Below are 17,399 nucleotides of genomic sequence, written 5' to 3' on the forward strand. Positions count from 1 at the left end.
TGATAAAGTGGTGATAGTAAAATTAATTACCTACGTAAACTTAAACTAAAGCTACGAGGGTTCGAAACGCGCCCAAGTCTGAGAAGAGCCCACAACAAACTCAGCCGGAATGAATTCATGACCATTCATTGAATCATTTAGAAGACACTGAGTTAGCGAATCACCCCGCTGAACTGAAAGTTGAAGGTGCCTTATGCACAAAATAGCAACCTCAGGAATGATGATATAGTAATTATCTAAAGACGGGCAAGTTAGTTACTCTTTGCTAAATAGACTGCAGACAGTAACGAGCTTTACATGTACTGCTGAGCCGTGTTCCTGGGATTTTGCAGCCAGGCATCCATTTAATAATGTTTTAAAATGCTAACACCAAGAGCCGTGAAGCTGGCTAAAAAAATCCACTTTAATTTTAGCCGTTGGCAACACTAAACCACAGAATATTATTACCCGCCTATATACTATCTCTATGCGCCTGCACTAAACCGTCATGAGACATTGACAGTTGAAAATGTAAACAAAGACAAATGACAAGTAACCTAAAATCTAAATATTTACTTGAGAAATTCTTTCCTTTGGCCACTAATTTTGAACAAAAACATGGTTATAGCAATAGGATTTGAAGGGAGCGCCAATAAACTCGGTATAGGCATTGTGAAAGATGGGGAAATACTCTCAAATTGTAGGCGAACGTATATCACACCTCCGGGCGAAGGTAAGTTTGTTTCCATTTAGTATCCGAGCTTTGAGCTGTCTATTCTTAAACCCTGAACTATACTGCTGCTGTTGTTGAGCTGTATGTGTAATTTAATAGGCAAACATGTTTACGCTCTTGTTAGAGACATACATTTCATTATATTTATCACTTAACCTAAATATTGCACTTGTATTTGTGAATATCTGGGTTAAAACACCAGTCAAGCGCGAGTCGGACTCGCACATGAAGGGTTCCATACCATCGTTTATCCTTTAAATTGTAGCCTTGGGTGGAACCCTAATAAAAATTGTAATATACTAGACTAGACTAGCAACTATGTGATACCTGCTACTTGGTCCATGCGGATACAGGTTGTGCAAAAAGCTTATGAATTTTTTTTATTCAAAGTATGAGCCAGATCTCCATTCCAAATTTCAATTAATTAATTTTATTTTTCATGTAACAAAATTGTAGTTACAAAGTTAAAATAAATTAAGTTATATTGGAAATCAAATTGATTCAGTTATTGTGGCATGAAAGAGTAACAACAACAAACATCCATCCTTTCACATTTATAATATTATTAGAGTCATACACAATAATCACAGAGGTTTGAGTAACAAAGACAACCCTCTATAAAGCCGAAACCACTGATTATTTCTGTTCTGCCACACAGCACAATTCACTTCGCCAAAGACGCGTTGTTTGGAGACAATACAAAGGAGGCTGAACAGTTTATTTACATCCAAGTCTTTTCTGGACAATCCCAGTCTGATTATTTCTTTCTAGAGTTTGTTACTAGTCCTGTTCACTTAATGTTTGACAGCTCTTATTTATTGACCAACAACAACAGGTTTCCTACCAAGAGAAACAGCAGAGCACCACCAACAAAATATCCATGAGGTACTTCAAGAAGCTCTTGAGCAGTCAGGCGTGAAGCCTCAAGATATTGACGTGGTCTGCTACACCAAGGGACCTGGTATGGGCGCGCCGCTGATGGTGTGTGCTATAGTGGCACGGACCTGCGCTTTACTGTGGAACAAGCCTATACTTGGGGTTAACCATTGTATTGGACGTATCCTTTAAATGTGATATTGTGTTGCCTATCAATCAAACAGCCTGTTTGCATCCAATGCTGGACATAGGCCCTTGGGGATTTTTGTTGCCTATGTCAAAGATAAAATATTTCTTAGTGATTATTGAGTAGAAGATCCACCAAAATATGTAAAATCCACATTCTCCATTAGTTTTAAGTTTCATAACCATTTTAAGTTATTTTAATTAAACATTTATAGCCATAAATAAACATACTAGCCGATGCCCGCGACTTCGCCCGCGTGGAATTAGATTTTTCGAAATTCCGTGAGAACTCTTCGATTTTCCGGGATAAAAAGTAGCCTATGTGCTAATCCAGGATATTATCTATCTCCATTCCAAATTTTAGCCAAATCCGTTTAGTAGTTTTTGTGTGAAGGAGTAACAAACATACACACACACGTACACACAAACTTTCGCCTTTATAATATTAGTGTGATTAGTGTGACTAGTGATAGCCACTACACTCAGAGGCAATGTATATATATCATACATGTTATATATCAGTATTAGTTATGCAACTTTATCCATGTAACATAAAAAAAGCAAATCCAAGATAAAAACTAAAGCTAACCCAATCTGTTATTAGAAACAGGAAACTCAACAACATGTTTATCAGCCAGAATAATTCCCTTAACATGAAGTACAGATATAGAGATGGGCCGGCTAATCACCAAGGCTAACAACCCAACAGTGCTGTATGTGAGTGGGGGCAACACACAGATCATTGCGTACTCCAGACAGAGGTACAGGATATTTGGGGAAACCATTGACATCGCTGTTGGCAACTGTTTAGATAGGTCTGTAAGTTTTCTTAATATTTATTTATTTTATTTTATCTTATTTTTATTTATTTATTATTATTGACATTAAAAAATACAGAGAGTTTTTGTTACAATCAGCGCCACAAAAACCACCGTTGGTTTTACCGGGCACTGAGTATACTAATTATATATTTGTCATAGGAAAATCAACAAGAAATAGAAGAATAATTGAAATACTGTAATTTTACACTCTTGATCAAAATACATTTTGTTCTTTAATCCAAAGTTTGTGATTTCGATCGAAACTGTATAGTAAATAGTTACATTAAAGTTTCAATAGCTCTCTTTCTTTTTTTGTTTTTGCTGTAAAACTTTATTTCATGCAAATACACCATTTTGTTCGCAAGCTTCTCAATTTAATTTTACACTAATTTTTTATTATTTATTATTACAGAAACAGCCAATTCCATACCAATTTTCTCAAAATTGTTAAAACTATTTGTGTGTGCGTGTGTGTGCGTGCGTGCATGTGTGTGTGTGTGCGTGCGTGTATGTGTGCGAGCGTGCGTGGAAATGGAGTTAATGGTTCGAGTTCTAACTCTTCTAGAATTCTAATAATAATTTATTAATTTTAAAAAGAATATTTAATTACTAACTAGCTGCCTAACCCTGTGTTTCAGATTTGCACGAGTTTTAAAATTATCAAATGCACCCAGTCCAGGCTACAATATTGAACAGATGGCAAAAAAAGGGAAAAAATATTTGCACCTTCCATACTGTGTTAAAGGTATTGTAAAAATATGAGTAAAAACTAACATCTGTTGAATAGGATCTTGGGATAGAAACTTTGTTTATTTATTCAATGAGTTTTTAATGATCTTATCTGACTTGGTTTTGAAGAAGATAAACAAAATATTTGTTTTTGCAGGAATGGACGTCAGTTTGTCCGGTATACTCTCATACATGGAGGATAGAATAGACGAGTTACTCAAAGACTACACCCCAGAGGACCTGTGCTACTCGCTGCAAGAGACTGTGTTTGCGATGCTGGTGGAAATCACCGAGAGAGCCATGGCACATTGTGCTTCCGATGAAGTAAGTAAAAGTTCTTACAAGAAATCATTCCTCCATGCATTTCCTCTGAAGCGGAGCTCAGCGAAGTGTTTTCGGCCAATCAGATTATTGAGAGATGATGTGATAATTTTATCAAGTTACTAACAACAACCTGATTGGCCTCTTGGACACTTCTCCAGCTGCCCCACTTCAGTGAACACACACCCTAATGTCCAGTATCTCTTTGATAAACTTATATTTGAAGCATTTATTTTTGCAAGCCTTATATTTCAACATCATTATGATCAACCCATTACCAGCCCCACTACTGAGGACGGATCTCCCCTCAAAATGAGAAGGGCTTAGGCCACAATCTGCCACACTGGTCCAGTGTGGATTGGCAGACTTCACACACCTTAGAGAACATTATGGAGAACTCTCAGGCCTGCAGTTTTACTCACGATGTTTCATTCACCTTTCAAGCAAGTGATTTGATTGCTTAAAACGCACATAACTTTGAGGTGCATGCCCGGAATCGAACCCGCGACCTCCAGAATAGAAGGCCAACGTCACCACTAAGCTATCGCTTGTATTAATAGCCCATCAATTTATCCAAACGTATTTTCCCCCAGGTTCTAATAGTAGGTGGCGTCGGTTGCAACGAACGTTTACAAGAAATGATGGGCGTTATGTGCTCAGAACGAAACGCGAAGATCTTCGCAACGGACGAGCGCTTCTGCATAGACAACGGAGTTATGATCGCGCATGCGGGCGCGCTCGCACACGCAGCGGGCACTCGCATGGAATTCAAAGACGCTACGATTACGCAGAGATACAGGACTGACGATGTTTTAGTTACGTGGCGAGACGATTAAACTTATTTTAAAGATACATAGAGTTTTATTTGAGTGGTGGAAAGTCCTGCATAGACAACAGAGTTATGATCGGCGCAAACGGGCAAGCTTGCATATGCAGCGGGCACTCTCATGGAATTCAAAGACGCTACGATTACACAGAGATACAGGACTGACGATGTTTTAGTTACATGGCGGAATGATTAAACTTATTTTAAAGATAAATAGAGTTTTATTTGAGTGGTGGAAAGTCCTGCATAGACAACAGAGTTATGATCGGCGCAAACGGGCACGCTTGCATATGTAGCGGGCACTCCGATAGTTTAAAGACTATGATTAGATTACGCAGATAAATGAGTGGCGATGTTTTATAGCGAGCCTCCTTATGAGCTGCTGAGCTGATTGTTTCTCCCTATGTCGAGGAGAATAGGCAGAGAAACTTTCAACTTTTGCAAAACAATGAAGGTCTCGTCCTCGAGGCCTTAATCCATAAGTTATACATAGCAAGATGATTAGTGAACCTTATTTCAAACTACGGAATATATATTAATATATAAATATCGCTCACCCTACTTTTAAATGTTACTGTTCACATTGTTAGATGTAATAATATACGGTTTAATTTGTATGGTGAGAGATGCTGCATAGACAACAGATTTGTATCGATAAATAACTAATCCAATAGGTATTTAGCTATGCCTCACCTCTAGTCTGGGGTATGTCCCTAACAGGTTGTAAACTAATTAAATAAAACTTCATTGTATAATAAATCAACCATTATATTTGTTCAACATAAGAACTCACTTCAAACGCCGGGTTCACTCAAACAATGATAACATTTACATTACAAAAAATAATAAGACATTATTGCATCCCATTTGACTGAAATAAATACAATTGATATGGAATCCATTAAATCATCATTAACATTATCATTTAATAAAACCTATTAATTACTTAATTGTTTTACTTAAAATATGTATTAAATAGTTGTTTAAGAAGTGTCCTTGGAGCGCGCCCCATACAAACGCAGTTTGATTTTCTCATTTGAATAAGACCCAATCAAACGAAAGTTTGTATAGACTTGTCACCCTCCCGCAACCAGCGCTCTATCTTACGAGCCGTCTCAATGAAACAGTATAATTTTAATCTGTGTTTATGGTTTACCTGATTTCCGTAAAAATATGTAGTTAAGTAACAGTCAAAGATTTGTATGTAGTAAGTCTTTGTATAGAGCGCGCTCTAAACACACTTCTCTCATAAGGGCAAGCGCACATTGTGACTGTCATCGTATTTCCCGTATACTTACTAGTAATAATATTATATGATGTTCTCTATAAAATCTAATATATTCAAAATAATATAATTTAGTTATTTACTTCACAAACCTTTCCATCAATAGTCCTTTAATAGTTTGTTTTTCTTAACTCTGTATGGTTAGTAAAATGAATAAAGTGGCAAATTCTGTTGCAGAGAATCTCTAAATTGACTTACATAATATATAAATGTATTGCTATCCATTTCATAATGCTCTCTGTGGAAAAGGATAGCACTAGATTTAAAGGTCAATTTAGTTTGGTTTAGATTAAAGAGCCCATTAGATATTATCTATTTTATTTTAGGCATGTTTTGATAATGATGCCAATTTTGTTGTATTTGTTTAAACTATAAACCTATTTATTAAATGGTACATTATAATTAATTTTATAAGACATCTTGATTCAAAATTATACCACTTTTTTCTATATAAGTACATGTATGTAATGAGTGAGACTAATTCTGTTGTACACAATTTGTTAACTAAAATGGCAGGCCTGAATGTATTGCTATCTCATTTATAATACTCCCTATGGAAAAGGATAGGGCTAGATTAAGGCCTATAGAGTCTAGAGATTGTGTGTGTGTGTGTGTGTGTGTGTGTGTGTGTGTGTGTGTACTGTGTGTGTACAAGTTGAATTTGCCACACTACAGCAGAATTTACCAAAATTTCAAAATGCAAACGCTTAATTTTTGGCACTACGCTTAGCTAAATATATTAATTACATAAAGCAAAATTAATTATTGGTCCTAGAAATCAAAACACTTGTACAAGCAAAGTTTACAAAAAAAGACAGATAAAGAAAAAAAAAATGGATTCAAGACTAATAGTTCCATATACTTACTTATACAGATTTTATAAAATCGGCTTTGTTATAGGCTTTTTAAAAGCTAGCTCATATTATTCATATTTATTACTTGTTTATATCGATGCCTAGGGGTATATTACATGTCATCTTAGATAATACAATAAATAATAATTTAAAATATAAAATACATAATTTATTTATCAAATTAATGATAGTCTATTAAAATAAAATAAAAAAACACTATTTGGAAATCTCTCTGCATACCAAACACATACAAAAATTAACATACATAAAAATCACACACCATTCATTGTTTGTTACAAATGATTTGAAGAAAATTAACTTTAACATTCCCATATTATAAAAATTAATATTTGTGTGTTCATTCATTTGTTACCAATTTTCGTGTTTCGATCATTCAATTGAAATGAAACCTTACCGCAAGTATGACAACAACTGTTGCTATCTATACTTGCGCGAAGGTTTCTGAAATAGTGCCATATGTACATAGGTGTATGAGTTACATTGCAATGCAAGCTGGACATCAGCTAGTTTGTTTCATACTAATATTATAATAAATGCAAAAGTGTGTCTGTCTGTCTTTGTAACCTAATTACCTTTGTAACTGCCAATCTTTTTAATGAATTTTGAAGTTTGATACATAGGTAGCTTGCATCCTGTGGTGACGGGATATAAGCTACTTTTTATCCTAGAAAAAATAAAAAATTCATTCAATTCCAGAAAGAGTTCCCATGAAATTTCTAAAACCTAAATCCACATGGATTAAGCCACAAGCATATCTACACAAGTAATATAAAGTGACAAAGTAAGTTAGGGGGTAATCTCTGGAACTAATAATGCAATTCTGAAAATTCTTTCACTGAAAGATTGCTACATTATCCCAGAGTGCTACAGACTTTAATAATAAAAAATCATATCATGGGGACAAAGTTGCAGGAAAAAGAAAGTGTCTTATAAATAAATGCATTGGATATTAACAAAAACAAACTAATATTTAAATAACCACCATCCATAGTCTGCCTTTAAAAACCCTTTGTACACTTCATTTATAAGTTTTTCTTAGTAAACTGACTCACTTAGTTTTTGATTTGATCTCATAAACCACTGGTGCTGTGTAAACCTGTGAACATGATGATCCATGTGACCTGAAATTAATTGTTTTTATAAGAATAAACCATTTTAGTAAAGACAATATTGTACACATAATATTAATGAAAAAAAAAACATTCAGCAAAAGTAAGAGATACTTTGCTTTACTTCGTGAATCATTTGTGTACCAAAAAATGGGCATTAGACTGTTCAACAGTTGGGGAAAGAAATCCAAAAGATTGGGGTTTCAAATATATTTCAGTTTGACTATTGACATACATACTCCAAGAAAATGTTGAGCCTAAGCATAGTGTATATGGACATATGCAAATTTCTTACCAAGAATCCAGCAAATGAAGTCATGAAACCCTCTTTGGTAATCTCCCACATGCCTCCATATTCTTCTTCATCAACATTTTGAAAGCTGCTCACATACACATATATCACAGCTGCATTCACAACTACAAAACTGAAAAAATAAAGCAACACTTATTAATTTTATAAGGAGCTCTCAAACATTTTAGTTTCAAACTTTTTTAGCTATTATCATATGTCATTTTGGGACAAACTTGATATAACTTATTAAGTATAAGCGCCTATTCAGTTTCATCTATGGATAATAAAAATTATTTATGAGATAATCTTAGATATAGATTATCAGTGATCTCTATGATACAACGCTAGAGATTGGTGTAGATTACGAGCAGTAAAATTACAAATAATAATGAAAACTTACAGTAATAAGCCCAAAAATCCTTTCAAGGGTAGCAATCCCCAGCAGAGGCCTAGCACAATGCCTATGGCTTGTCGCATCCAATATATGACGTCCAGAAACTCCTCCTACAAGTAGAAACAATATTTAGTAGCAAATTCAAGCAATTTCATTAATAAGTCCCGTGATTTTGAAACTAACCTTGTCGGGCCATTCAGCGTTCGATGACAACGCTCTTTTCCAAACACTTTCATTTAAATTAATCTTAGATGAGCTCTCTGAAGATTTGCTTTTATTTGACATGCTTTTTTATTATATTTTCACTCTTTATTTCTTAAATTTTCGCTTTTTTAAGCAATCAATAACAAATTGAAAAACTTACGAAAATCTTTACACGTCACTGTCAAAACGTTGATGACGTTACATAACCATAGATAAGAACATTTTTATTATGATTTCAACGGTGGGCTACCCGATATCGGATGCAAAGCACAAGCATTCTAATATCTCTGACTAGGGAAAAAGGTTCTTACGGCATTTTTTATTTAATTTGAATTTGAATGAAACTTGTAATACTGTAAGACTATTTTTGTTAAATTGCTGGTAAGTGGTATTGCATTGCAATACCAGATAAAGCGGTTCAGTAGTCCAAGCGAAATTCTAAACAGCAATTAGCAACTAACTTCTAGGTGTTTTGAATAAAGGGCTTATTGAAAGTAAAATTTAAAGAATAAAAATCCAAAGTAAAAATCAGATTTTTTATTAAAAAACCAGGTGCACATTACACTTAAATTTAAAAAGAAATTACAAAGTAGGTGCAATTCTATTTTTGAGCCTGTGTAGCCTTTCTTCCTCCATCTTTTTAGTGTGTTCCCAGCAGTCTCTGGTGAGCGTATCGTGACCTCTGGAGAGGCTGACGAGGCGCGCTAGTACTAAGAGTCGGTGCAAGTCGTCTGCTGTTACTGGGTTATCGCTATCCGAGTTACTGCGCATTTCTACGAAATCGTCTTCTACAAACTGAAACAAGCATATATATAAGCATTATAGATAAATATTAAATTCTCACACACACTACAGAGTTACGAAAAATTCATGAAAATGGACTGGTTAAACTTAGTTGGTCTGAACTTCTGTCTGTACCTAGTTGGTGTATTGAATACTTCTATTGACTTGTCAAATATACTATTAAAAAAGTCAATAACTTAGGTTGACTATTAATATGACCCAACCAGAAATCAAACCTGGGACTAGAAAAATTTTTGATACAAAAATATAGCTTATAGCAAACTATTGAGTGTGTATATATTATTTTATTAATAAAAATAAAATAAGCTTTACCTGTAAGTTTTCACTAATAGAGTATTTGGCGAGTTTCAGGTTAGTTAGATATATTCTGATGGTGTTCATGATCTCTTCCTTCAAGTAGTAAGTAGCCGCTTCCACGATCGCGTCGAATATTTCCAACGACGACTCCTCCGGCCGTAGGGGTATGTAATAGTCACTCTAAAAATAAAAATCACGGTTTTCGGATTTTTCCCCTTTACTTGTGCTAAAAACAGGAAGTACTCTATAGGTTTGATTCTCTTTTTATAACAGACATGACAGACAACAAAGTGACCTTCTACAAGGGATCCTTTTGAGGACCAACAGAACTCAGTTCATTCTATGAGATTGCCCAGAGCTGAGATTTTGTTCACTCCCGTGATGTCTAATGGGTCTTGTTCCATTTGTGTCTCGTCTAGAACTAGGCGCGTTTACAATGGCCGCCAAATAGAACAGCTGTTTTGGAGCAACCATCTTTTAATGAAGTGATTTTCTACTCACCGGTAACAAAGACTTTCCCTCGGATAAGACCAGCACATTTATATCAGAATCAAATTCCATCTTATAATACTTGAAGTCATATTCAACTTTCTGCAGTTTGATGAGATTGCCCAGAGCTGAGATGTTGTTCACTCCAGTGGCATCTAACTGGCCTTGTTCCATTTGGGTCTCGTCAAGAACCAGGTGTGTGTGCTTGCTTAGTTGTAGAATGCCACTTGTTAGTCGGTTACAGTGATAGTCTTTTCTGGAAATTATGTAAAAAAATATTTACATATATCACAGTAGAAACTAACCGGACTAATTTTATTGTTGTCATAAGACATTCGGAAAATCTGGATAGTTGAATGTATGCAGAAAAGCGATTTTTATACATACATAATATTACAAGCTGATGCCCGCGACTTCGTTCACGTGGATTATAAAAATCCTGTAGAAACTCTTTAATTTTCTGGGATAAAAAGTAGCCTAAATCCAGGGTATAAAATATTATCTAGATTATATTCTTCAGCCAAATCCGTCCAGTAGTTTTTGCGTGAAAGAGTAACAAACATACACAAACGTTCGCCTTTATGATATTAAGTGTGAAGTATGATTTATACTTTAAGTATGTATAGTGTAATAAAATTTTTATTATTGACTGTTTATTGTATTTTATTATAATAGAAGATTGTTTGTGTTAGAACTTACATATTCAAGAATTGACAGTCAAAAAGTGTACAATGACTTTGACTTTGATTGCCAGTAAGAACTGTTTTCTTACAAAATAAGTTTTGAAGACTACATCAAGATTGGACATGTTAGGAATATGAGATTTCGGAACTCGATATGAACCAGACAGAGATTAGTAAAATACTTACTTAGGTAGTAGTGCCATAGTGTTCATATTCTGTACAGTGAGCGGCAGATAGTAGCTCTTGGTGACAAACTGTTTGATGATGTCATACAGCTGTTTAGCGTAGTTAGGGTATTTCTTAGTAGGCAGGTTGGATATGTTGAGGCAAAACTGTCCTAGGGCAAATGTATCTTGACGGAGATATCTGAAAATATGAAAAATGTTAAAAATAAGTTATTATCAAGGCCAGCCCATCAACAGCCTACTACTGAACACAGGTCCCCTCTCAGATTGAGAAGGGTTTTTAATTTCATTTATTTATTATCTCACTAGTTGATGCCCCCGACTTCATCCGCGTGGATTTACGTTTTACCCACTTTAATTACATGTTATACCTTATGTTCTATAGGTCTCATGTAACTTCATTTACGTGCAGTCACAACATGCATTGAAAACAAAAGTAACATATTAATTATGTGTTAGTAACAAACTTACTCTATATTAGGTTTAGGTTTCAGATCCTAAGTTATGAAAAATATAATGAATGAATATACTTTTTTACAGTAAATTAGTACAGAAAAAACACATACAAAGAACAACAAAATATAGGCAGGTAGGTACAATGTTTTTGTGCTTTCATATTTTTACAGTCACCTTCAAAATCAAGGCCTTGTTAGGAAGAAAGAGAATTACAGTTTACTACAATATTACTTACATGCAAGCAATGAGGTGGCATATTAAATACTCTGCAGTCAACTCATCTCCCAGAAGCAGCTCTTTTAACGCTTTCAACAGATGCTCTCTTGCTGTGTTTGCTTCTTTTAGTATAGTCTCTAAAAAGTAAATAAATTTTATAAATATATAATATTTGTATGGATAAAAACATGTTTAAATGGTAATTTTTTCACCAGCCAATGAAGTTTTAATACCTGTATCATTTAATATCTCTGTAATATATTGAGAAAATAATCAAATATTATGCACATGGTACTCTTAACTTTTCCATCTTGTTAAAACCTTTATTTATAGAGAACTCAAAACATGTTCATGAGCAAAATCCTACAAAGAATAAACTTTTGATTAAAAAAGTCTAGTTTACATCAAATTTTTTGATTTGCATAAATAATATCTAGTGAAGTGCATCTGATGGCCGCTGGGGCAGACGTGTTCTGGAGTGGAGACCGCGTATCAGCAAGCGCAGTGTGGGACGACCTCAGACCCGCTGGTCTGAGGGCCCGGGAAGTGGGTGGATGAGGAAGGCGGAGGATCATGTACGGTGGCGCGCTCTTGGGAAGGCCTATGTCCAGCAGTGGACGCATACAGACTGATTGATTGACTGAATTGCATGTGCATGCATAGAAAATTAGAAATATTATATACACTACCTTGATCTATAGCTCCCCTAACCAACGGGTTGCAATGTTTCAACTTCTTTACATGCACTGCATGCAATCTAGGCACCAGACTGGGAGGAGGGTTATGCGTTATGATCTCTGCATCAGTCTCGGATGTGGGTTCCAGCAAATAGTCCTTTTCGGCTTGGAACTCGCCTGATAGTGCCGGGTCCACGGATAGAAAGCCTACCACTTCGATCATGTCGTTTATTTTGAGATTATCATTATCATCATATACCTGGATATTAAAGAAAATTTGTTTAAATTAAAATTACAAAATAACCTAAAAGGTTGAATTTAAAACTTTAGGTCACACACTCACTGGCAATGTATTATTATTTATGCCATCAAAGCAAACTGCAGTCTCCGGATCAGACAAAAAATTATCTAGATGACACAGATTATTCTTCACAATATGCAATTAGAGTAAGAATTTAGAATACTTTGTAAGTATTTATAATAATTAGCTCTGCCAGAGGTTATGATAATTTCAAATCACACTCAAACCCATTGCACCCAACTAAATTGTTATAGCTAATAAAATCTATTTTTGTAAGGAAATATGTCAAGATTCAATTTTAACTGTCAGTTAGTTTAACTTTAAAGTTATTTTAACTTACCTTGACAATACATGACTGGCTAGCAACATTGGGAAGTGGAAAGTTAAGTAAATGCTCTCTGGACACCACCTTTGATGCATTGCTTACAACTTCAGCTGTCCTTCTTTCTTTATTACCACCTTTAATTCAACAAAATTGATAAATAATCTTTAATTTTTGAACTATTATAATTTTTCCTTAAACTGGACACAATTGAAATAACATATTTTTGAAGCAGGTGTGATTGCAACTAAGTAGTGGTCTAGAACTTAGTATTAAATAATCAATATAAGTATTTGGACCAAGGACAAATTAATTGGAGATTTAGAAATTGTAGAAAAACTGATGGAAGGTGTGTTAACATTTACTACTTATTATTATCTATACCTATATAGTGTTGTATTGAATATTTTTTGTGAATAATTTGACTATTCACCATAGAGAATGCTGAATAACCACTAACTAATGAATTCTAATTCATAATGAATATTAATCTTTCAGTTAAATTAATTATAACAATTATTCACAGCATCCCTATTCAATACATATACAGAAAATCATGAGACTCATATTTGACATACCTCCATCATTCTCCACATCCATAGCATCAGGGTCTTCATCACTCTCATCGTAGCTACGCTTTAGCTTTGTAGAGTTCAAGTTTAACCTTTTTGATGTATTGGGCAGCTGGTCCAAGTGTTTAAGATAGTTCTGTTCATCTTCTATACTCTGTGCCCATTTGTTCAAACCTGGCATCGAGACTACTACTATGGTCTGACGTTGGGCACTTTTAAGATTTTCAGTGTAGTTTATCTTTTCATTTTCCTGTAATATCAATTGGGACTATTTTAGATGTCATTCCAATTTTATCAATGTAAGTGTTGGTTTATCCTTCGACCAGATCATAATGGATGGATTATTGGGGATGAACATCAGCTATCATATTTGCAATTAAAAAAAAAAACACTTAAAATCAACTGCAATCAGTTGGAACTAGGATACATTTTACTATGCTATGTAAATAGTTACATGATTGTAATTGCAAATTATGAGGAACATGTGGTCTAGTGACAGTGCATATCAATCAATTTTGTCAGTCAGTAACTGGATGGGTGACAATGGAGGTCCAAATTAGGCCTTTTATTTTCCTCCATTCTTCGGAGAGGTTAATATCCCTAACATCTAATAATACTACAAAACCCACAAGTCGAAATTTTGTTCTCTTCGTCAAGTTTTATGTGGAAGGATCTGAGCACTCACCCATGCATTATTATAAAATGAAAACTGCTACCTACAATTATATGATTAATAGAAAGGATTGGTGACAACCCTCACCGATAGGAATATGACGCAGAGATAGATTCAAAAGAAATGTTTTAAACAGTTCTCACCAAGATATGCGCTGTATCAGTGTATTTTCCAGATTTGTTCTTTATTTCATTAGTAACTGTGTTGAATACTTCAAACTGTTCAAAGAAGAATTCTGGGTTATGCATGTCCTGGACCATCCCACGAAAACGGACCAAAGAGCCATCAGGCAAGTTGTGTGAAGCATTTGAGTTTATTAGAGGAATCTAAAAGGTTATACAAAGGTCAAAACAATGTTATTTCTGTATGAAATAGATTTCGTATCGGAAATAAACATACCTTCTCCCAGTTTGGTAACTGAATAAGTCTTTCATTCCATGCGGCTTCATTTAGCATCCATATATCGGGTGTAACACTATCAAAATCATTACAAAAATCATGCATTTTTATATCCTATTACTATTTTAAAGTTACTGTAAAAATAAAGAATTTACAGTTTGGTCTGTTTTTGCTTAAATATTAAAATCTTTTCCTTTGTCACGTATTGAAAACTTTTACAGAATTCTGATTCAATACAAAATTTATAAAAAAACATTCAATTTCCCAGTCAATAAGAATGCACGTTCGCGCGGTATTACAAAATTATTTTTTAGTCGCACTCGCGCGCTTTTGTTGCAGCCATTTTCTTTTCAAATGTATGACATTGGTATATTGTCTATGGTCAATGATGTCAAGTTTGTCTTGTCCACAGACTAAGGTCTTGTCGATACTAATAATATCATTCATTCATTACTCTTTTCTGTTTATGGTAACCAAATTGTCTGTGGTACCGAGATTTTTTTTTCTCATTACTCAAAAAGCTAGAGCCTAGAGCCCAAAATTACACGTCTTCTAAAAAAATACTATTTACTCTGTGGGACGTATACCAATGTTGAATGTATTCTGGTTCTGGGGTGTGGGATGTGGGAGAAATTAAAAAAAAGTTGGCGTCTGTTTTCGTGTGCGGCAAAATATTTTATAACTTTTAAATATCAATACTTATTTTCTTCTTATTAAAGTAGTTACTGCATTAAATTGCCATTTATTGTTTTGCGAATCGTTCGGTAAAGTAGTCGTCAAGCAAGGAATATACTACAATAAGTAACCTCTCAAAATGAGTAAGTACTAAAGCTTGTACTAAGTTTCTTCAATATTTACAATCTCCTATGCATCAATCCTAAAAACAGTATAAATGTATCCACTCAGAACTCTGCGTTACGTGACTCATGTATAGTATTTTAATAAGTTGTTAACTATTTACGATATAACCTCAAATTAGAAATAAGCTATTTTTGGCGTTTCATATTAAGTTAATGTAATATTTCTTTCAGCTATGGACATCCGTCCCAACCATACGATATACATAAACAATCTCAATGAGAAAATTAAGAAGGAAGAACTGAAAAAATCCTTATATGCAATCTTCTCACAGTTTGGTCAAATTCTGGATATTGTGGCTATGAAGACACTGAAAATGCGCGGACAGGCATTTGTTATATTTAAGGAGATATCCAGTGCTACTGTTGCATTGAGGAGTATGCAAGGATTTCCCTTTTATGATAAACCTATGGTAAGATCATGCTTCTCACTCTTGATGTGTCTACCCACCCATCTGGTAATAATGGGATGAATAATATTATATTATTGTGTGTTATTCATCTTGTATAGGTCTACCACTTACTGAGTCGGTTGGGTCTAAGTGGTTGGTGTAGTGCATAAGCAACATTGAATTCCTTGATTTTTTATGGCTCGCAAACCACACCCTACCTCATGAGCTGAGTCGACGCCTCAGTGATACAGTATACTTATAATTAAAACCGTCCGGAAGTGTTGAACACATATTTTAAACCTTACAGAATTTCCATACAAAAACTGTTAAAACTTCAATTTGGGCATCAGTTATTTTTTTTATTCAGTTGATACAACTTAGCCCTTGACTGCAATCTCACCTGGTGGTAAGTGATGATATAGTCCAAGATGGAAGCGGGCTAACCTCCAAAGAGTATGGCAGTTAGATATTTGTTGTCTTATATTTTTGTGGTAAAACAGCTTGTGTCCAGGAGTAATAACTGGTCATGGTGCCGAGACACTGGTGCTGTTGCCACTTAGATAGGCCATCGGACCTAATAAGCACCCTGGGTCATCAGATGTCCATATTCTGAATGGTTATAAAAATAACATAAAATTAAAATTATTTTTCCAGAGGATCCAGTACTCAAAAACAGACAGCGATGTGATTTCCAAAATTAAAGGCACATTCCAAGAGAGACCTAAAAGACCAAAACTGCCCAAGAGCTCAGAAGAAAATAAGAAGAAGAAGAATAAAGATGCTAACAGACCAGTCATACCAGGCTTTGGGCAGCCGAGTCTGCTCAATAATGTCAATGTTGAACAGCCACCTAACCAGATTCTGTTCCTCACTAATCTACCTGATGAGACCTCTGAAATGATGTTGTCTATGCTTTTCAATCAGTAAGTTGCTACTATTTTAACTATTTGAAAATACAGCATAGTCAGTCCATAAAGAGTTTGACTAATAGTATTCAATGTACAAGTTAGAAGGTGATTACAACATAATATTTTCTAATGAGTTTCTCAAAACTAGTGAATATTGAGCTCTAAATTCAAATAATCTTAATTTTTTTCTTTTCTGGTCAAAGTTACTAATGCTGATCTCTTTTCTACAGATTCCCTGGATTCAAAGAAGTACGATTGGTACCAAACAGACATGACATTGCTTTTGTTGAGTTTGCCAACGAAATGCAATCGGCTGCTGCAAAGGAGGCACTACAGGGCTTCAAGATCACTCCCACTCATGCGATGAAGATATCATTCGCGAAAAAATAATTGTTAAGAACCATAATTTATAGGATAAATAAAGATTTAAGTATTTCAAGAACTGTTTTGAGCATTGCACTTAGCCTTAACAGCTCTTCGGCTGTGACTAGTCATTATTTTAAGCTTTATGAGTTTTTTTGACAAAACCTTTTCCCTA

The 17,399-nt window shown here is 34.6% G+C and overlaps 4 protein-coding genes across 4 annotated transcripts; 2 read left to right on the forward strand and 2 right to left on the reverse strand.

Annotated features, from left to right (window-relative positions):
- The first annotated feature begins 492 nt into the window (after nt 1-492).
- Nucleotides 493-4,497, forward strand: LOC123868547 (probable tRNA N6-adenosine threonylcarbamoyltransferase). Its single transcript, XM_045911106.1, has 6 exons — nt 493-712; nt 1,548-1,769; nt 2,439-2,589; nt 3,234-3,340; nt 3,482-3,648; nt 4,239-4,497. The coding sequence occupies exons 1-6, from the start codon at nt 598-600 to the stop codon at nt 4,479-4,481; spliced, it is 1,005 nt and encodes a 334-aa protein (XP_045767062.1). The 5' UTR covers nt 493-597; the 3' UTR covers nt 4,482-4,497.
- Nucleotides 4,498-7,168: 2,671 nt separating this feature from the next.
- LOC123868552 (respirasome Complex Assembly Factor 1) lies at nt 7,169-8,820 on the reverse strand. The gene is made up of 5 exons (XM_045911112.1): nt 8,610-8,820; nt 8,433-8,536; nt 8,036-8,165; nt 7,684-7,752; nt 7,169-7,295 (listed from the first exon to the last, which is right to left on the reverse strand). The coding sequence occupies exons 1-4, from the start codon at nt 8,709-8,711 to the stop codon at nt 7,702-7,704; spliced, it is 387 nt and encodes a 128-aa protein (XP_045767068.1). The 5' UTR covers nt 8,712-8,820; the 3' UTR covers nt 7,169-7,295; nt 7,684-7,701.
- A 363-nt stretch (nt 8,821-9,183) lies between these two features.
- Nucleotides 9,184-15,056, reverse strand: LOC123868533 (mini-chromosome maintenance complex-binding protein). Its single transcript, XM_045911091.1, has 10 exons — nt 14,705-15,056; nt 14,449-14,631; nt 13,639-13,882; nt 13,079-13,197; nt 12,450-12,696; nt 11,780-11,897; nt 11,090-11,269; nt 10,233-10,476; nt 9,747-9,911; nt 9,184-9,425 (listed from the first exon to the last, which is right to left on the reverse strand). Exons 1-10 carry the CDS (start codon nt 14,807-14,809, stop codon nt 9,213-9,215), a joined length of 1,818 nt encoding a protein of 605 aa, XP_045767047.1. The 5' UTR covers nt 14,810-15,056; the 3' UTR covers nt 9,184-9,212.
- Nucleotides 15,057-15,316: 260 nt separating this feature from the next.
- LOC123868551 (U1 small nuclear ribonucleoprotein A) lies at nt 15,317-17,364 on the forward strand. The gene is made up of 4 exons (XM_045911111.1): nt 15,317-15,522; nt 15,736-15,974; nt 16,608-16,876; nt 17,092-17,364. Exons 1-4 carry the CDS (start codon nt 15,519-15,521, stop codon nt 17,249-17,251), a joined length of 672 nt encoding a protein of 223 aa, XP_045767067.1. The 5' UTR covers nt 15,317-15,518; the 3' UTR covers nt 17,252-17,364.
- Nucleotides 17,365-17,399: the final 35 nt, after the last annotated feature.

The sequence above is a fragment of the Maniola jurtina genome, chromosome 9, assembly GCF_905333055.1.
Source record: "Maniola jurtina chromosome 9, ilManJurt1.1, whole genome shotgun sequence".
Taxonomy (NCBI): Eukaryota; Metazoa; Arthropoda; class Insecta; order Lepidoptera; family Nymphalidae; genus Maniola; species Maniola jurtina.